The 21,261-nt window shown below is 52.1% G+C and overlaps 2 protein-coding genes across 4 annotated transcripts in view; one reads left to right on the forward strand and one right to left on the reverse strand.

The window, feature by feature from the left end:
• ZNF423 (zinc finger protein 423) overlaps window positions 1–21,261 on the reverse strand; it is a 366,350-nt gene that overhangs the window by 246,050 nt on the left and 99,039 nt on the right. The window lies entirely within an intron of this gene.
• On the forward strand, window positions 16,229–19,148 carry LOC100982546 (5'-nucleotidase domain-containing protein 2-like). The gene has a single exon (XM_034940122.4). The coding sequence runs from the start codon at window positions 16,257–16,259 to the stop codon at window positions 17,928–17,930; it is 1,674 nt and encodes a 557-aa protein (XP_034796013.1). The 5' UTR covers window positions 16,229–16,256; the 3' UTR covers window positions 17,931–19,148.

Genomic DNA, 21,261 nt, shown 5'->3' on the forward strand with positions numbered 1-21,261 from the left:
AGCTGAGTATGGTGTGAGCATCTCCTGGTACCATTTTACACTCACACTGCCCCATTTCGATGAGGACAGAAACTCTATGTGGTAGGTACAATGGATATCCCCATTCTGCAGGTAGGTGCAATGGACTCGCCCACTTTGTCAATGAGGAAAAAAAAAAACAAGGCTCAGGAGCCCATTCAAAGCACGTGCCAGGAAGGGCAGAGAGGGATTTGTATCCAGGTCTTCTGACTCTAGATCCTGACTCTTTTTTTTTTTTTCCAAGACAGAGTTTCACTCTGTCACCCAGGCTGGAGTGCAATGGTGCAATCTCAGCTCACGGCAACCTCCGTCTCCCAGGTTCAAGTGATTCTCCTGCCTCAGCCTCCTGAGTAGCTGGGATTACAGGCAAGCACCATCATGCCTGGCTAATTTTCATATTTTTAGCAGAGACAGGGTTTTGCCATGTTGGCCAGGCTGGTGTCAAACTTCTGATCCACCCACCTCGGCCTCCCAAAGTGCTGGGAATACAGGTGTGAGCCACCGCACCCAGCTGATCCTGACTCTTAACCACTATACGGAAAGGCAGAAAGGGAATGCCTGCAAAATCACGGGGCAGGGGACAGCTGGCTGGGTCCACTGCCAGGAAAAGGGGAACGGGGAGAGGCCCCAGGGGACCAGACTGCCCACAGGCTGCCAGGTCTGAGAACAGCACATTTCCTACCTTCCCAGCAGGGCTTCGCGAGGTCATGAGCCAGGGCCACCAGGGCCTCACCCTCCCAAGGGCCAGCTAGGAAAGGGTCAGCCAATGTCGGCCCCTGGCCAGCACACGAATCAGAAGGAAACTCACCCAGAAGGATGCCTCTTCCTTGCCCTCGTGTCCCGGGAGTCAGCTAGTCAGCAGAGAGCCCTGGGCACACTGAAAACCTCCCAGCAACCATCAGAGGTCCCACCTCTGGGAACACATGGCTGAGTATCCACAAGATGGAGGCAGGGGGCCAGGAGCTGCCTCCATGCACCCGAGACAGAGAGACCCAGGACAGAGCTTGAGAGACGTGCGACAAACCAGGGTCAACAATCACACGCACTCACCCATTCTTTCCTTCTTTCCACAAATACTTATTAAGTGCCTACGGTGTGCCAGGCATAACACATGCACATTTGCTGCAACATACGGGGTGCTCCCCAACCCCATTCATCTTGGCGGCCTCAAAGCCCACACAAAGGCTGGCACAGAAAGGATGCTTAATAAATATGGGGTGGGCAAATGAGTGATTAGATGAATAAATGAATGCCCAAGAGGATACGCTAAGTAGTAAGGGCCGGCATCCAGGGCTGGGGCTGGTCGGGGACCCAGATTCCGGTCTTAGCTCCAGTACACCTCAGCCCCCAACCATGAGTGACCTTGACCAAGGCAAGTCCCCTACCTGAACCTCTGATTCCTCATAGGCCCAAAAGGAGCCTGAATCTCATGAACACCATCCTCTCCAACCTCACAGTGGGGAGGCGGGGCTCACCTGAATGCATGGCCACTATGAGACAGGCACAAAGCTCAGCTCCACATCAGGGGATATAGGAGCCTTGTGGGGTTTCGAGGGGATAGGGGAGGCCAGAGCAGGGATGGACGGGAGGAGAAGGGGTGCAGGGGAGAAGGGAGACCAGTGGAGCGGAGAAAGTGAGAGAGCCAGGAACACTGCCAGGTGAGAGTGAGAGGGCAGCGGGGTCAGCAGGACCAGCAAGGCCAGCAAGCCCTGGAAAGGCTTCCCCACCTCTCACTTCTTCTCCCAATCAGATTTGGATGGGAGACCATACCACCCACCCCTGCAGAAAGCAGAACCACCAGGCGCCACATTCTAGGCACATCCAGGGGTTACCAGAGAACCCAACTGTACAGGAGCCATTGGGACACTGGGGTAGAGGAGTGCAGTGGAGCTGATGGAACCAAGTTGTTGAAATAAAGACAGTCATTAAGTAATGACACATACAAGCAGCAGATGGCTGGATGCATGTTCCAGGGACTGTCGGGGATGACAGAGAAAAAACAGAAAAGAATCACAGGCTCTGAAGCCAGCCTGTCTGGGTTCAAATCCACACTCCACCATTTAGCAGCTGGGGGACCATGAACAAGTCACTTGCCCTCTCTGGGACTCATTTAATTAAGTCACATAATTTTAATAAGGTGATATATACAAAGCCAGATGCTTGGCTCATAGTACAGCTTGAGACAATGGTAGCTGGTGAGCACTGTCTTGCTGCTGCGTTATGATTCAAACCAACATGTGCAGCATCGCAGTGCAGACAAAAGCTGGAGGCGTCAAACCCGGAGGGGTCTGGCAGGAGGCCTCACATGCTCCTGAGGATGCAGGAGGACAAGGAATGTCATGGCACAGGCCCTCTTGCAAGGCACGAAAATGTCCATGCATACCAAAAGAAAAAAAATCCACTCCATCAGGAGAGGAAAGTCCTGGGTCCAAGTGTGAATCCTCCCCTTCCCAGACTGTGCGATCCTGAGTAAGGTGCGAGCCACCTCCTCCGTGAAGGGGTGTGATCAGCTTACAATCCACAAGCCCACTGTTCCTGTGCCCGCCCTCTGTAGGTGGCTGAGGGAAAAACGGTCCAGGAAGATACCTACCATTTCCAAAGTCTTTACCCTGGAGCAACACGTTTGTTTTTTTGTTTTTTTGTTTTTTTGTTTTTTTGTTTTGAGACAGGATCTTGGTCCGTCACCGAGGGTGGAGTGCAGTGATGCAATCTCAGCTCACTGCAGCCTTGAACTCCTGGGCTCAAGCAATCCTCCCACATCAGCTTCCCGAGCAGTCAGGATTACAGATGCACCATCAGACCCAGGTAATTTTTTTCCCCCAAGACAGAGTCTTGCTGTGTCACCCAGGCTGGAGTGCAGTGGCACAATCTCGGCTCACTGCAACCTCTGCCTCCCGGGTTCAAGTGATTCTCCTGCCTCAGCCTCCCGAGTAGCTGGGATTACAGGCACCTACCAACGCACTCGGCTAGACCCAGGTAATTTTTTAAATTTTTGTAGAGATGGGGTTTTGTTATGTTGCCTAGGCTGGTCTCAAACTCCCAGCCTCAAGTAATCCCACCTCAGCCTCCCAAAGTGCTGGGATTACAGAAGTGAGCCACTGTACCCCGCCGACATTTCTTTTTCATAAAAAAAAATATCCTCCACCCTAACAGCCTGCATGTTTCCTAAAAACATGTTCCCGAGGGCAAGATGCCTTTTCTGAATCTGAGCACCAGGTCAAAGCCCTGGCTTAGCCTCTATTCAGTGTTCGTTTGGGTCCTGCTCGCAGAGAAGAACCCTCTCCTCCATGAACACTCTCTCAAGCAGGCTCCAGGAGGGGTGTGGCCAGGGCTGGGCAAGGAGCCCACCAACCCCAATTCCGCACTCGGCTTGTGCATCCATTGCTGGCCCCAAATTCCAAAAGGCAGCCATTATTTATCTTCAGGTTTAAAATATTTGCAGTGCAGGCAGCGGGGTAACATTTAACACTCAGCCTAAAGGGTCCCCTTGGCAGCAGAGCTCTAGGCAAATATTTTAACACATAATTTGCTGTCCAAGTTTGGCTTCTTAAATAAGGAAGCAACTTCCTGACGGCTGTCTGGGGAGCCCCGGTGTCCCTATCAGTGCCTGTGGCTCTGTGGATGGAATTTCAAGCCAAGGTCCGTCAGAGACATTGAACCTGACCTCGGCTACATCACACAAGCCTTGCTGGGCTGCTCCATCTGGCCATGAGGGACTGGATACAGGACAACCCCCTGCAGAGGCCCACGGAAATGACTAGAAACTTCCAGAGAACGTATCTTCAGTTGTCAGGAAATCTAGAACCTAAAGGACTAGCAGTGTGATGGCAATCGCCTCCTTCAGGCCAGAACTTCCAATTCCTTTGTATCTTTCGCCTCGTGACCCCCAGCCCCTGTCAGGGAGACGTTACCACCAGACCTATTTTACAGACGGCAAAACTGAGGCTCCGATGGTTGAGGAAGCCCCCTCAGTCACTCGGATAATGAGTGGAGAGAAGCTCTCAACTCCAGTTCCCCCACCACCACACAAATTACAGAAATGAGTGTACAAGCGAATGGGGTGTGGAGTGAGCACACAGAAGCCCACCCAGGGAGGGGTCTCAACTCCTCTAGAGGGTCAGCACTGCAAACACACCTGCTGCTTTTTTTTTTTTTTTTAAAGAAGAAAATCCATGGCTCACACCTGTAATCCCAGCACTTTGGGGGGCCAAGGCGGGTGGATCATTTGAGGTCATGAGTTGGAGACCAGCATGGCCAACATGGTGAAACCCTGTCTCTACTAAAAATGCCCCCAAAAAATAAAAAATTAGCCGGCCATGGTGGCGCATGCCTATAATCCCAGCTACTCGGGGGGCTGAGGCAGGAGAATCACTTGAACCTGGGAGGCAGAGATCGCAGTAAGCCAAGATTGCACCACTGCACTCCAGCCTGGGCAACAGAGTAAGACTCTGTCTCAAAAAAAAAAAAAAAAGAAGAAGAAAAAGGAGGAAATCCACCGTTCTCTATAAAATTTCTGGATGATTTCTAAATGTTGACTTCAAGTTTTAAGAAACACAGTATGGGCTAAACAATACGCCTTGCAGGGCTGGTCCAGCCTGGGGGCTACCCACTGAGGGTCTCTGCCATGGAGTGTGTCCAGCAAGAGCCCCTCAGAGCCCCTAGAGCACAGGGTCATCTGCTCATTCCTCACCAGAAAGAGCAGTCAGCTGAGCAGTCAGCTAAGCAGTGATGAAAGTGTCTCTTCTTTAGAGATTCAGGAACTGAGTTCAAGTCCATTTTTGTGCAAGACCTTGGTTGCTTGTACTTCTGAGCCTCAGTTTCCTCACCTAGAAAATGAGGATGGTACTCATGCTGTGGATCCTCCCTATGGGACCACTTTCCAGGTGACCTCACTCCAGGTCTCTGCCCACCAGGCCCTGGTCAGCAGTGAGCTCCCTAAACGTTGGAACCATGTCAGACACAAATCCTCCACATCTTCAATCAGTCAACAAACATTTACTGAGCACCTACTATGTGCCAGCCCCTGTTCTAGATGCAAACACATGAAAGAACCATACACAGCTCCATGACCAGGACAGGCTGACATTTGGTCACAAGGACCTTGTTTTTTATGGGTGTTCCATACATGCAGGAATGAATGACTCTACCCTCCCTGCAGGGCTCAGCTGCCACAAAATCCCCGGAAGGTAAAGAGAGATGGCAGCTTCCCCAACCTCACAGACACTTGCACTCAGCTCTCAACTACAGTGGGTCAGGAATGAGTGGAAAGAAAAGAAGGCAGATGAGAGGGAGGGAAGAGGGGAGGAGGGAAGCAGGGGGGAGAAAAATAAACCACAAACACCCCCTGCAAGAAAAAATCAAATTTATTTTTCCAGCAAGTAGTTAATGGTGTCACTCCTCCAAGCCTTACAATCTTAATAAAACTGATCTCGCCGCATGCAGTAATGAAGAACGGTCAGACAAAGCCACCCTGGAACCATGAAAATTGTGCACTGTTACCTCCTCGTGACCTCCTGAGGCAGTGACCATTCTGCCCTCGCCTTGCTGTCATGTTTTGTCTCTGGGAAGGGGGAGATGGGGGAGCAGGGCCGGCGGTGGGCAGGGGAGGGAGGATGGTCAGGCAGCGTGGGGAGCTGGATAAATCCAGCTAATTTGTGGCCAGTGCCAGTGCCTGACACTCCTAATTGCTCTCAGTCCTGGAGCAGAACTCAAGGCTAGGAGGCTGGGGCGCAAATCACCCCCCTTGTGGCTGCAGAAGAAGGATCCCGGTTAGGGGAAGAAAAGCAGGGAGAGGAGGGATCTGTACCCCTAAAACCAGAACCGGTGGCCAGGCTAATGGAGTTTGGCTCAGAGCCAAGGATAAACAGAGGCGGTGTGAATGGAGAGCCCAGAGCCCAGGGGCCAGGCATCATCGCTGTGCATTCCGGGCAAGGTGTGCCCTCTCTGGGCCTCAGCTGCCCCATCTGTAAATTAAGGCATGGACCACAGAGAAGCAATTTTAAAAACCATGCACCTTAGCAGCTCAACACTGTGCCAGGGGCAGGCCTGAGGACAGAACTCTAAGACAACACCTCCACACCCAGGGAGCCCCGCTGCCGCCCGCCTTCCACGCCAGGGTCCCGCAGCAGCACTTTGCAGAAAGAGCCTCATTGTCAAAATAGAAAGTGTGTAAAAGTTCACCCGCCCAACTCCTCCTCACCGTTCAGGTCTCAGCTCAGTGAATCTGCACCCCCACAGGGTCAGGCCTCCCCTGTGAGCTCTGGGAGCTCGCTGGGCACCTCTCCTTCTCCACTTATCATAGCAGTCCTCATGATTTTATTTGCTGGATGTGCGAAGGTCTCCTGGGCATGCAAGCTCCAGGCAGGCAAGTCCGCATCAGTTTTGTTCACTCTGCTTCCCCCTTCTCCACCTCTCAGCACCCAGCATAGGGCCTGGTACACAGCAGGTGATTAATAAGGATGTGTTGAAGAAGCTGTCTGGAAGGGCCCTTCCCACTCTGACATTTAAAGATCCAGCCACAGGTCTGTGTTTCCAGGGAGGGATGGGACAACAGGAATGAAGCCCGAAGCAGGCCCCTGGTCCTGCCTGCTGCCCCGGGACACAGGGGGCTCAAGAGACTCCCCAGACCCGGCTCTAGGGCCTCTATTATAACCCAAAAGCCAGCAGCTCCCTTCCCACTAATGATCCTCCTACCAACGAGCCTCCAGGTGGGCCTGGAGGGCCAGGGGAGCCCCCTCTCCCTCCAGTCGCAGTGCAGAGGCTCCACAAAAAGCCTTTAAAAATTAACCAGTTGCCAGGCATGGAGACAGCCTGGTGCGCAGCCACGTTCCAGGGAATACGGAAGTGGCGCCTGGAGAAAAGGGAGCAGGACTCGTGGAGTGGCTTTCCCGTGCTGTCCCACCCCAAGAGGAGTACACTCAGATTCCAAGGAGCCGCTCCCAGTAAACCCCCATCTAGGCACCCACTCCCTGGAGGAGGGTGGCAGCCTCAGCCCACCTCCAAGGATCCATGCAAGCAGCTGGCTCCTCCAGGAGACCCCAGGGGTCTCCCCACCGCTTACCCTCATCTACTTGCTCAGGTCTGCCGGCTTTCTCTCGACTTCCCGTCAGTCCCCAAGAGGGTGTTTGGAGCCCCACAAGTGGGCTGTAAGACATTCTCGGATGTCTCCAGAAACCTGGATTCTGGAAGCAGGGCACAGAACAAAGCCAATGGCCTGGGCAGCATGACATGTCTGCCACAGAGGTCCGAGAAGCCTCAGCACACACACAGCCAGGCAGGGTGTCCCCATGCTCAGCACACATGTGGCCAGGCAGGGTGTCCCCAGGCCGAGCACACACATGGCCAGGCGGGGTGTCCCCAGGCTGAGCACACACATGGCCAGGTGGGGTGTCCCCAGGCCCAGCACACACGAGGCCAGGCGGGGTGTCCCCACGCTCAGCACACACGTGGCCAGCCGGGGCGTCCCCAGCTCAGGGTCGGGGTGTACCCAGCTCGGGGTCAGGGTTTTGATGGGGACTGCACTCAGACCCCCCAGCCAGTGACAGCAAGGCCTGTTTGGCAGCCTAGGACCCCTGGATTCACATTCCTAGGCAAAGAGATACAGAGACATGGGGGGATTAGCCACAGGCCAAAGGTCAAGTGAACCGCACCAAGGAAACTTCCAGACCCACCCCAGGGACCTGGCTGCCTCTGCCTGATGGCCAATATCAGTGTGATCTACATGCACAAGCACACCCCACACCCCACTCACCACCCCCAGGCTCCTCCTCAAACCGTCACTTAACTCGGATTTCAAACTGCTGGCGATGTTCTTTAGTCAACATGAAGCAGAAACCTTTTATTAAATGCTGCTAATTTTTTATTGATCACACTGTGAATCATTTCATTTTCCATTACCGCAAATGTCTCCTATCAGACTCCACGATCAGGCTTCTTTCTTCATTCTCGAGTAACTTGTCACTTTTAATCAGTTTTCAGTTTCGGTCTGGCTCAAAAATTAGAAAGCGGGCTCTTTGTATCATTATTGCTTTTGTTTAAAAAAAAAAAAAAAGTTTCCATGCAGGAAAGGTTATTATACTCAGAATAAATATACATGAATCAAATTCAGATGAAATTCCTCCCTGGCTCTAACCAATTTTACCATTAGCTTTTATAATTTTTTTAGGTTTATTTTCACGGAAAGACTGTTCATAATTATTGCTCGTGCTCTCCCAAAACACTTATGTTACTAAAGTGCGAAATGTCTTCTAACACAAAGACAGATCTCTGGGAAGTAATTACAGAAATGCATTCAGGGGCAATAATTCTATATTAGCTGTCAGCAGCAGACATCCTCTGAAAGGCACTTGTTATGAAGGAATTATTTGTGCTACTATTGAAGGCATGGCAGGCAAGCCCAAACTGAAAGACTGCATCTGATCAGAAACATGGGCTCCCTCATCAAGGGTCAAATTAAGTTTAAATCATTACCTTGAAGCCCAGCAAACTCGTACCTGACTGTCTATTGTGAAGACATTTTTGAGGCGCACTCGAGCGCGACGTGGTCTTCCCGTTCGCAGCGTGGTGCAATTACCCTTAGTCTCAAAAGGATTCTGCCAGGAGCTTGTCACAATAGGGAGAGAGGAGGTGGCAGGGTGTCTATTAAATGCTAACTCGTGTCACCAAACAGAATTTTCAAGAATTATAAATTGCTGAGATGCCTTGCCGCTGACCCCCTCGTGTTAAGAAGAGCCCAGAATATTATCAGGAAAGTGCAAGAATTTGCATCAAAGGCAGGAAAGGACTCTCTATGGGGAGCCCACGGGGATGGAGCTGAGGGGACTGGGACCCAGTGAACTATCCCCTCACCCCACAAAATGTCCAACTGGGATCTGCGCCCCAACACCAGCTTCCTCAGGGCAGAGAAATACCCTAAAATGAGGACAGGTGCAGGGGGATCTGAGGAAGTATGTAATTTCATCTGAGCTTTGTCCCTAACTCTTGGCATGACCTCAGGCCAGTCACTTCCTCTCCCCGAGCCTCAGTTTCCCTACCTGTAACAACATCCTAAATCAACTCTGTGTGGAGGGCATTCTGTGAGTGGAATGCAATGTTGGCCCCTGCTGTTCCAGGCTCTGTTTTCCCACCTATAAAAGGGCAGGATTAATTTCCAGCACCGTCAAAGGAATCACCTGGCCACTGGGTGCGGGAAGAAAATGTGGGATAAAGAGCAGAGCAGCTTCCTGTGAGAGTGGGTCTCACAGATATCTCAGATCTGCTTGGACTCATCGAGCCTCAGCTTCCCCACCTCAAAAGAGGACAAGCTAAAGGTCATAGCCTGGGGTTGCCCTTATCAATCACAGTGAAGCACAAACCCAGGCTTCTTTCATCTGCTCACCTACTGCTATTGCCAAAAAGACAGGGTACTTTCTCTTTTTTTGAGACAGAATCTTGCTCTGTCACCCTGGCTGGAGAGCAGTGGCACAATCTCAGCTCACTGCAACCTCCGCCTCCTGAGTTCAAGAGATTCTCCCGCCTCAGCATCCTGAGTTGCTGGGACTACAGGCACCCACCACCACACCTGGCTAATTTTTGCATTTTTAGTAGAAATGGGGTTAGCTGGCCAGGCAGGTCTGGAACTCCTGACCTCAGGTGAACCACCCACTTCGACCTCCCAAAGTGCTGCGGTTACAGGCGTGAACCACCACGCCTGGCCAAGACTGGGCGCTTTCTAAGACAGCTCAGGGCAAGAAGCAAAAGAACTACTTCCTCCTAACAGCTGGAGCCCATCTACCCCGAGCAGCACCCCACGGTGCCCAGCAGTGCTCAGCAGTTGTGGCACCCCTAGCCGTAGCATCCTGACCTTTCCCCTGACCTCCGAGCTCGGCCCATGACCCAAGTGGGGACATTAAGACACAATCCGGAGGTATGCTAGAACCGCCGGGAAAGAAGGTACTTAAAGTGGGGAGAGCAGAGCGGGCAGACAGAGATCGGGGAAAAGAGTTTGAGCCATGCCCTTCGACTCAGTCACTGCCCAGAGAGGCTTATATCCTAGAAAACTCCTGTTTGTGAAAGTCTGCCGTGAGAGTATCTGCTGCAGAATGATTTGTAATAGCCAAAAAAAATTAGCATCTACATCTCCATGAACAGCAGATCGATAGATAGATTGTGGTACATTTACAGAGTGGACACCATGCAGCAATTAAAATTAATGAAACAGCTACATGTATCAACACGGATTAATCTTCCAAACATAATGTTGAGAGAGGAAAAAAAAAGCAAGTTGCTAAAGATAAACTATCTATATGGTAAAATATGGTATCTATATTGTTTTAAAACATGTATATCAGTAGTATTTAAATACCATTTATATGTATTTCCAGAAACAAGACATACAGGGAAATGATGAATTGATATCATTTATAATTAAATATCACATATCTCCAGAAGCAAGGCATACAGGGAAGTGATGAATGCCAAGCCCTAACGGGGCAGGAAGAGTAGGGCACTCTGGCACTCAGCTGGGTGAACGATTCCTTAAACTGAAAGGTATATCCTGGACAGTCGTTATTCTCTTCTGTTTATCTGAGATATTTCATTAAAAAAAAAAAACACCATTGCTGAGCCACTGAAAATTTTTAGATCATAAAAGTTTTTAAAAGAACAGTGAATAAATTGGAGAACCACAGGGAAGCACAGAATTTTAGATGGAGAAGGCACTGAAGAAGAGAGCCAATCCAATCCAGCGCTTTCTCAGAATCTGTGACGCAAGAGATTGTCCCCAGGGCACAAGGCAAGTTAGTGGCAGAACCAGGGCTAGTGCCCCAGCCCTGTGCTCCTTCCCTCCCTCCAGTGTGGAGGAGCCTAGCCCTGGTTAGGGGATGAGCTTGAATAAATGGTACTGAGGTGCACAGTGGCTGTCGCTTGTAGTCCCAGCTACTTGGGAGGCTGAGGCAGGAGGATCACTTTAGCCCAGGAATCCAAGGCCAGCCTGGGCAATAAGCGAGACCTTGTCTCTATAAATAAATAAACAAATAGGACCTAAGTATATTGTTCTCTCAGAGCAGGAACTTCTATCTGTTCACTGTGGAATCCGAAGCACCTAGAACAGTGCCTGGCACGTAGTAGGTGCACAATAACCCCATGTTGAATGGATGAATGAAGGTAGACTGAGGTGATTAAAGTCATGCACATCATTCCATAAAGCAGACCTTCTTGGACAAGCCCCATTGCTGGACAACACCAAGTTAGTCATTTTTCAGTAAATGCAGATTTTTCCACCTCTGAGTTTAAAAAGAAAATCACTTCTCACCAATTTTCTGACCCTCCTGTGGGTATGCTGAGATTGTGAGTCATGGCTGAGGCTGGAAAACCACCTTCGGGGAGATGAGAATGGAAAACGGCCTAATTCAAGGAGGAGCCAGGTACTGCCTAAAACGCGTCTTGGCCCCCTTCTAGGAGTGCACATCGAACGGAAAAAATTACTCCAACTCTCTCCGTAGGAGAACATCTGCCAGCTGGCGGACCAAAGTAGCTGGTTGCTAAGAAATCACACCGGGTGACGTCACCTGATCACTTACTACAGGCAAGACATGGCCAGGGTCAGAGTTCAAAACAGTTTCTGGAAATCTTTCCAGCGAAGCCCCTTTTCCGTGCAGGGATGGGAGGATGGGAAAGTATCTTGATGGGTACCCACCTGTGACCCCCTGCCCTATGACAGAGGTACTATTACAGATAGGGAAACTGAGGCCCCGAGGGGGAAGGTCACTGCTAGAGGGTGGTAGAAGAGGGGTTCCAACCTCTAAGAGACCAGTGCTTCTTCTGAGCATCGAGGTGCTTCCCGGGATACCAGGTTCTGAACCCCGCTGTGTGCACCCCTCTCATGCAGAAAGAGGTCAACAGAGAAGTCCAGCGCATGGTAAAGACCAGCGTGACCACAGGCTGCAGCTTTTCCACATGGACAATGCGGTTTCTATGGAGTCCAGGGGCTACGGTCCCATCTCCACGGCATTAAATAAAGAGACGAGGAAGGTGGCGAAACAGCATAGGAGAGTAACCTCCTCTCAAGCCGAGGCACCACTCCACAGGGGTATCTAGCAGCACCAAGTCTCACCAAAGACAGAAGCCCCAGAAGTGAGGTCCCCTGGGAGCCCTGGGCTATGCCAGGAGCAGGAGTGGGTGCAGGAAGGACCCAGCCCACCCCTACAAGAAACGCCCATGCCGGGGAATCTGCCCACACTGCAACAAGCATCCCAGGTCCTGACCTTGACAGGGATGCAGGGCGTGCATTCGGCCAGCCTGTGGTCTTACCCGGCTTTCTCCCCAGAACTGCTTCTGTGTTTCTGAGTATCTTCCCTTCCCAGAAAAAAACGATGCTTTACTGTTATTTCTGATTACAAAGATAACTGCGACTGATGTCAAAGATACAAGCCATACAGAAAAGTATAAAGAAAAATAGTAAAAAAACACCTGAAATCTCACTACCAGAGCTTGGGGCTGTGACCACTTTGATGAGCGCGATCCCGCACATCCTCTCCTGCATTTACGGACACGCGCAGCAATCGCCGTGTGCGAATGGGATCCTGCGCCACACGCTGATTTGTAACCTTTCTACACTTTGTTCCACTCGCCCCTGGGCCATGGTCATCTCTTCCAGGGATCGTTTTGAGAGTCTGCCTTTAAAGTTTCGTCTGGAGGGAAATCACACGGGTCCACAACTCCTAGTTAAATGTGAACAGGCCCCAGTAGTGAATTGGGGAGGGGTGGGGGTGGGGTTTCTATCTTAGAAAAGCTTTCCTCGCTTTGCAAATGGGTTCACCCTGGGAGTCTTTGCATTAAGGAGATTCTCCCTCCCGCGAACGCATGTGTCTCTGGAGGTGCAATTCAGGGGGCCACCTGCGTCAGCATTGCTGCCATCCACTCTCCCCACATCCCAGTCCATCCGTGCAGATGGAAAGGGCCATGTGGTGGAGAGTCCGGGCTGACCTTGAAGGGAAGGCTGCCGTCAGCCCATACCTTGCCGAATAGCCCATCTCTGGCTGTCACTCACACCTGTGCAGGCAAGCGCAAGCTCACCTATCATGCTGCTGCTCGGGGTGAGTCACATCGGGGCTGCTTCCTTGCACCCAGTGATCTGGGGAAAAGTTTAGGAAATTCCTACTCTGGGAATTCTCAGTTGGCGGCTTCCTCTCCTCTTTCTCCTCCACCAATACCCCTTCCTAGGCACAAAATTGTGAGGCTTCCTGGGTTTTGTCACTAACATTTAAATATAGGGCTCCAAGTCATCACCCTCCAGGGGCCGAGTCAGGGGTTTCCAAGAAGTCCCTGCATTCCTCTGTCCTGGGGGATCCCAGGTGGGGGAAGTGGGCTGGGTGTTTCTGGGAAGCAGACTCCTCTGGGAGGTACCTTCCTCTCTTTCTGCCAACTGCCAGCACTGAGTCACAGAAGATGTGTCGGCCAGACACAGGGAGGAGGGCCAGAGCCCCCAGGGTCAGCCAGACGCTCCTCTCCAGAAGAGAGGCGCAGGGGCATTTAAGGCCATCTGTGCACTCACAAAACACTCACGGAGACCCTGCAACGTGCCAGGGACTGTCCCAGAGCAAAACCGGGAATGAGGTGGACAGATCCTCTCAGGGAGTTTACCCTCTAGTGGGGAAAAAGACAGAAGATGCATAAATAGAGAAATAAAATCATTGCTGTGAGTGATCAGCGCATCCAAGGAAATAAAATAATTGACGTGACAGGGGCTGGAAGAGGCCAGCTCCAGCCAGAGTGGTGAGGGAGGGAGAGCCTCACTGAGGAAGCAGCGTGAGCCAAGCTGCAGGGAACCAGATGATGATGGTGACAGTGATGGGGAGCAGCAAGCACAAAGGAACCTGAGGCATGGAGCATCGTGCACTCCAAGAACCAAGCGGAGGCCAGTGTGTCTACAGCACAGAGCTGAGAGACAGAGGCCCGACGGCGACGAAAGGCCCGAGGAAGGCCCAGGACACGCCATCAAATCCTGAAATCAGAAGGTGCTGGGAGAGCCCCTCAAGCGGCCCAGAGTCCAGTGCACACAACTCCATTCAAGGCACACATGGGAACTCCAAACTGAAGATAGACTGCAGGTGCTCATGTCACATACAAGACTGTTTGACAGCCTCCGTACTTTAAAATAACTCAGCTTGGTCAAATCTTTTATTTTTGTTGTTGTTGTATGAGACAGGGTCTCACTCTGCTACCCAGGCTGGAGTGCAGTGGTGCTATCACAGCTCACTGCAGCCTCCAACTCCTGGGCTCAAGTGATCCTCCCACCTCAGCCTCCCAAGCACCACCACACCTGGCTAGTTTTTTTCAAAAATCTGTTGTAGAGATGAAGTCTTACTATGTTGCCCAAGCTGGTCTCCAACTCCTGGCCACAAGCAATCCTCCCACCTTGTAATCCTAGCACTTTGGGAGGCAGAGATGGGAGCCCACATGAGCCACTGTGCCCAGCCTAAATTGGTCAAATCTTATTGGGAAACATTTCTAACATGAGAGTTCTGAGTTAGCAAGATGTACCCAGCTCCATACAAAGTGCCTTGGCCTGGGCACTGGCTGCAAGGTCAGACCTGGGTTCAAATCCCATCATGACCTCAGCCAGAACTAGTCTTCTGATTTATTAAAGAGTAAATGATCTTCAAACCCATGCTGGGCTTCTGAGTGTCGGGAGAGGAAGAAGCAATACCACCCATGCATGGGCTCTGCTTCCCAAAATAATGATGGGATCAGCCTTGCCAACTCAGCAACTATGTCAGAGAGTGGAGCTTGGTGTTGTCTGCCCCAGAGGTGCACTGGAGCCACAATCTGTTTTTCTTCCTTCCAAGGCTAAGGTTCAGTGGTTCAGAACTCAAACTCCCACCCAGGCAGGACAGTGAAGAGGCCCCCACAGCCCAGGGAGGGCAAGGTCTTGGCCAAAACCCCACAGCAAGGAGGGAGCAAATGCAGAGCAGCAGCTCATCTCAGGACCCCTAGTGCCCACCCCAGGCTCTCCTGGCCCATATCAAAGTGCTCACCCCCAAATCCAGCTCCTGCAGAAGAAAGCAGAATTGTGTGGCCACATTTCCCCCTGCCTGATATTCACTACCTCAGGAATCAAAGAATGCGGGCCACTGTGCCCGTGACGTGGCCCAGGAAGGCATTGCAAACAGGTGGCCTGATGCCTCGCCTGGCTTCCATGGCCCCCAGGCAAGAACTGCACACCGGAATTGGGAGAGGGGGTGCACACCAGTGGCCCTCCCCCACCCCACATGGCTTGGGCCTGGGGTCTTCAACATCCCTTCCTGACGGTGTCCCAGCCACAGAAACCCTTGCATAACCGCCTGGGCATCCACAGCACCAGCCATTTGACCCAGTAGGGGTCCGGGGGAGCAAGGCTGGTCCCCCTTTCTGACCATAGCAACATCACCAGAGAACTCTAGCCCTGGATATCTCTCCAAGCCTCCTGTCCTTTTCAAAGGGGAGCCCAGGGAGGCCAGGGAGACTGTCTAGGGACCACAGGAGGGTGGCCCATAGAGCAAGCAGGCTTGCTCCAGGAGGTCACAGAGCACAGAACAGACCCCACGGGCTGATCAGGAGGAGAAAAAACCTGCACAAATTCATCGGGACAACTGAGGGCATGGGCTTGACCTTCTACTGGCTGGAGATGCATCCCCATGTGACCCTAGGTTAATTACTTAACCTCTCTGAATCTCCGTTTCTTCATCTGTAAAATGGGAGGTTGCTGTGGAGCTCATTCGAGGTAACAGAGATGGTAGCATGAGCCTCACATGTCCTCACCCACTCAACAAGTCAGGACTGCGGGGCTGCTGTGTGCCAGGCAATGTCCTGGGCTGGGAACACAGCAGTCAACCGCAGAGACAAAATCCCCTAGGCAGCAAGTAATATTATCATCAGAAAATCGACCAGGCACAGTGGCTCATGCCCGTAATCCCAGCACTTTGGGAGGCTGAGGCAGGTGGATCACTTGAGGGCAAGAGTTTAACACCAGTCTGGCCAACATGGTGAAGCCCCATCTCTACTAAAAATACAAAAATTAGCCAGGCGTGGTGGCGTGAGCCTGTAGTCCCAGCTACTTGGGAGACTGAGGCAGGAGAATCACTTGAACCCGGGAGGCAGAGGTTGCAGTGAGCCAAGATCATGCCACTGCACTCCATCCTGGGCAACAGAGCAAGACTCTGTCTCAAAGCAAAATAATAATAATCAGAAAGAGCGCGGGCGGCGGGCGGCGCGCGGTGGGCATGGCGGGTGCGGGGCTGCGGGCGGCCGCTCGGCGCTGGCTGCTGTGCGGAGGCCACGGCGGGCCGCGAGCCGCCTCGTCCTCGCCCTCCTGCCCTGGGTGCGGCCCCCCGGGTCCCGGCGCCCACTGCCCCGGCGCCCCGCGCTCCGCGCCCGCCCAGGCACCCACCAGCGGCGCCGACCTCAGCGCGCACCTATGGGCTCGCTACCAGGACATGCGGAGACTGGTGCACGACCTCCTGCCCCCCGAGGTCTGCAGTCTCCTGAACCCAGCAGCCATCTACGCCAACAACGAGATCAGCCTGCGTGACGTTGAGGTCTACGGCTTTGACTACGACTACACCCTGGCCCAGTATGCAGACGCACTGCACCCCGAGATCTTCAGTGCCGCCCGTGACATCCTGATCGAGCACTACAAGTACCCAGAAGGGATTCGGAAGTATGACTACAACCCCAGCTTTGCCATCCGTGGCCTCCACTATGACATTCAGAAGAGCCTTCTGATGAAGATTGACGCCTTCCACTACGTGCAGCTGGGGACAGCCTACAGGGGCCTCCAGCCTGTGCCAGACGAGGAGGTGATTGAGCTGTATGGGGGTACCCAGCACATCCCACTATACCAGATGAGTGGCTTCTATGGCAAGGGTCCCTCCATTAAGCAGTTCATGGACATCTTCTCGCTACCGGAGATGGCTCTGCTGTCCTGTGTGGTGGACTACTTTCTGGGCCACAGCCTGGAGTTTGACCAAGCACATCTCTACAAGGACGTGACGGACGCCATCCGAGACGTGCATGTGAAGGGCCTCATGTACCAGTGGATCGAGCAGGACATGGAGAAGTATATCCTGAGAGGGGATGAGACGTTTGCTGTCCTGAACCGCCTGGTGGCCCATGGGAAACAGCTGTTCCTCATCACCAACAGTCCTTTCAGCTTCGTAGACAAGGGGATGCGGCACATGGTGGGTCCCGATTGGCGCCAGCTCTTCGATGTGGTCATTGTCCAGGCAGACAAGCCCAGCTTCTTCACTGACCGGCGCAAGCCTTTCAGAAAACTCGATGAGAAGGGCTCACTTCAGTGGGACCGGATCACCCGCTTGGAAAAGGGCAAGATCTATCGGCAGGGAAACCTGTTTGACTTCTTACGCTTGACGGAATGGCGTGGCCCCCGCGTGCTCTACTTCGGGGACCACCTCTATAGTGATCTGGCAGATCTCATGCTGCGGCACGGCTGGCGCACAGGCGCCATCATCGCCGAGCTGGAGCGTGAGATCCGCATCATCAAGACGGAGCAGTACATGCACTCGCTGACGTGGCAGCAGGCGCTCACGGGGCTGCTGGAGCGCATGCAGACCTATCAGGACGCGGAGTCGAGGCAGGTGCTGGCTGCCTGGATGAAAGAGCGGCAGGAGCTGAGGTGCATCACCAAGGCCCTGTTCAATGCGCAGTTCGGCAGCATCTTCCGCACCTTCCACAACCCCACCTACTTCTCGAGGCGCCTCGTGCGCTTCTCTGACCTCTACATGGCCTCCCTCAGCTGCCTGTTCAACTACCGCGTGGACTTCACCTTCTACCCACGCCGTACGCCGCTGCAGCACGAGGCACCCCTCTGGATGGACCAGCTCTGCACCGGCTGCATGAAGACCCCCTTCCTTGGTGACATGGCCCACATCCGCTGAGGGCACCTTTATTGTCTGGGACAGGCCCCCAGCCCCTCCTGCCCCATCCACCCAGACAAGCAATAAAAGTGGTCTCCTCCCTGAAAAAAAAAAAATAATAATAATAATAATAATAATAATCAGAAAATCTCAGGGGGTGATAAATGCAAGGCAAGTATTGAAACAAAGGTGATAGGAGGCTAGGCGCGGTGGCTCACACCTATAATCCTAGCACTTTGCGAAGCTGAGGTGGGAGGATTGCTTGAGCCCAGGAGTTTAAGACCAGCCTGGGCAACATAGCAAGACCCTGTCTACAGAAAAAAAAAAAAAAATTAGCCAGGCGTGGTGATGTGCACCTGTAGTCCCAGCTACTTGGAAGGCTAAAGCAGGAGGACTACTTGATCCCAGGAGTTGGAGGCTGCAGTGAGCTGTGACTGCACCACTGCACTCCAGCCTGGGCAGCAGAGTAAGACCCTATTAAAAAAAAAAAAAAAAAAAAAAAAAAAAAAAAACAATAAAAGGTGTTAGGATAGGAACTGTTGAAAAGCAAAGAGGCAGCTTCAGCTCTGGCTATCAAAAAAGGCCTCTCCGGAGAAAGGACATTTGAGCAAACACTTGAATGGCACGAGGAAGCCAGGCATTTGGCTGGGCATGGTGGTTCACGCCTATAATCCCAGCACTTTGGGAGGCCAAGGCGGGCGGATCACCTGAGGTCAGGAGTTCGAGACCAGCCTGGCCAACATGGCAAAACCCCGTCTCTACTAAAAGTACAAAAATTAGCTGGGAATGGTGGCGGGCACCTGTAATCCCAGCTACTCCAGAGGCTGAGGCAGGAGAATCACTTGAACACAGGAGGAGAAGGGTGCAGAGAGCTGAGATTGCGCCACTACACTCCAGCCTGGGCGACAAGAGCAAGACTCCGTCAAAAAAAAAAAAAAAAAAAAAAAAAAGCCAGGCATTAAAAGGTGGAGGAAGTATAGTTTGTTTATGCAAAGGCCCCAACCCAAGGCCAGGTCAGGTGGGGTTTCATAAAGAAACGGGGAGAAGTTTGGCTTTAGTAACTCCTCCTTGTTAAGCAAGGCAGTGGCGTTGCCCCCACCTAACCTGCCCTCTCTCTACACACTTTTAGTTTTCAAAGCATTCATCATTGCATTTATCAGTTCCCTCCTGCATGCAATCTGGCGTAAGCTCCAAGAGGGCAGGAAACCTCCATCCAGGGTCATTGATTAATCCCCGATGCCTAGCACAGTGCCTGGTCCAGAAGAGATTCTCAATAATGTTTGTTTAATTAAGTAATTATTGGCACTCAGTAAGTGCTCAGTAAATGTGATCATCAGGGCTGCCAATAGGGATCAAGCTGCTTTGGAATGAAATGAGACTCCCATCCCTGGAGGCATCCAAGCAGGACCTAGAAGAAGACATGCTAGGGACCCTCAGCCCCAGAAGAGGCTTCCAGGTCCTCTTCCACTCTGAAAGCTGTCAGGTCTGCCCTATGCCCAGTGCAAGGGATGGAGGGGCAGCTCGGGCTGCGGCTGCAGGACAGACAGGGACAGACAGCGTCTCAGCAGCCAGAACACATGTGCACCAAGCCGGAGAAGCTGCCTGCATTTCTCAATCACTAGAGATGTATTTGCACCTCAAAGTGCGGCCTCCTGCACTGCTTAATGAGGAAAGCAATCATTATGGGGGGCTTGCGGGCCTGGGGTCGGAAGGAAAGAAAAAACTTTTTTTGCCAACATTGTGTACAGAGTGCCAGGCAGAATGGACTTAAATCCTCCCTCAAAGGGCCCCCTGGGCAGGGCACTTCCTGCAGACAATTGGAACTTGGCCTGTAGGGTTCAACTTCCTTTGTGTTAACTAATTTCTGACTCGGGATTTTCAGCTATTTCTTTCTAGAACAATACACTCACTGCAACAGTCCGCCGGTGCGGCTATCTTCTGCGGTGGCAGCGGCACGCTCTCCCCTGCTTCCCTCCTCAGCAGGAGGGGAGGGAGGTGTGAAAAGCCATCGAAAAGAGGTGGCTGGGAGCGGTCAAGCCCTGTCCCCCCACAAGTGCAAGTCTCATTTTCAGCTCTCTGGAGCCAGAATGCAAGAGAGGACCCCAGGAGGGGTCTCGGAGCCCCCAGGATTTCTGGGCAAGCAAATGACAATGCAGGGGGGAAAAGAGGGCACAGCCCCCAGAAGAAAACCTTCCTCCCTCGGTCATTAACCGAGCCCACCAGAACCCTCCCGCCTCCTCGCCCGCTTTCCCGTTTCTGTAATCTTTTTCTAATCTGCTTGCCGCTTCCTGCTTCCTCCAAACCACCTTAATTGGCAACTCTTTAGTTCACAAGGAAAGTTCCTTTCTGCTCTCTGAGGACACCTATCGAGGGTAAGCCAGGCTCTTCATCATAATTCTTACCAGACATGGCTAATAATGACCCTCTTTCGCTAATGAAAAAAACACACACATGCACACATTGTGGCTGCGGTAATTAAGCCTGTGACGAGTTGAGTTGGAGGGAAATTAGATTTATTTACACGCTGTTCTGTTGCTGATGAAGCACAAGCTATCGGGAAGCTTTCTCATTAACCCTCGTTTACAGGGTGTGTGCTCTTTTGTGCCTCTACGAACCCTCTGTAAATTGTAGTTGGTTAAAAAATAATAATAATTAGCCATTCTTAGAGTGGAGTTTTCTCCTATAACTCTGTTAATCCTCGAGTTACACTGCCCAGATGCTGATGGTAATAAAATGCCCAAAGGATTTCAGGTCTGAGCTGCAGCCACATCAATGCATCAGCCAACAAGTGTTGCCGGAATGCCTGCCACCCGGAAGACCCTGTGCTAGGGACCCGGTGCAGTCAGAGACGGCCCTGCCTCGGAGGAGATCATGAAATCTTCCTACTGGAAAGGAACTGGGTGAGTGGCTGATTGAGGTAAAAAGAATGATGCAGGGGCCAGACTGAAAGCCAGGCTGAGTCCAAGGTTCAGGTAGAAGAAATAGGGAGCCATTGGAGGTTTGTGAGTGAGGGAGGGGAGGCAAATGCAGTGTTTAAGCAAAATTAGATGACAGCCCACAGAGATGACTGGAAGGTTTCAAAGACAAGGGTTTTCAAAACGGACTTGCTGTTTTGAATCCTGGGGGCAGCCTGCATCAGCCCAGGCCGCCTATCACCAGTTACGACAGCCTGTGAGGTCTAAGAGGCTCTAAGTGTGTGGCCCACCACTATCTTAATGACAGCTCTCTCTTTGGAGGGACTGTCATTTTATTAAACACACATACAGACATTAAAATGCTTCCCAATTTCAGAAATGTTAGTCAGTGACAAAATACACATCTTAGAATGAAAACAGCATGAACATCAAACGCT

The sequence above is a fragment of the Pan paniscus genome, chromosome 18, assembly GCF_029289425.2.
Source record: "Pan paniscus chromosome 18, NHGRI_mPanPan1-v2.0_pri, whole genome shotgun sequence".
Taxonomy (NCBI): domain Eukaryota; kingdom Metazoa; phylum Chordata; class Mammalia; order Primates; family Hominidae; genus Pan; species Pan paniscus.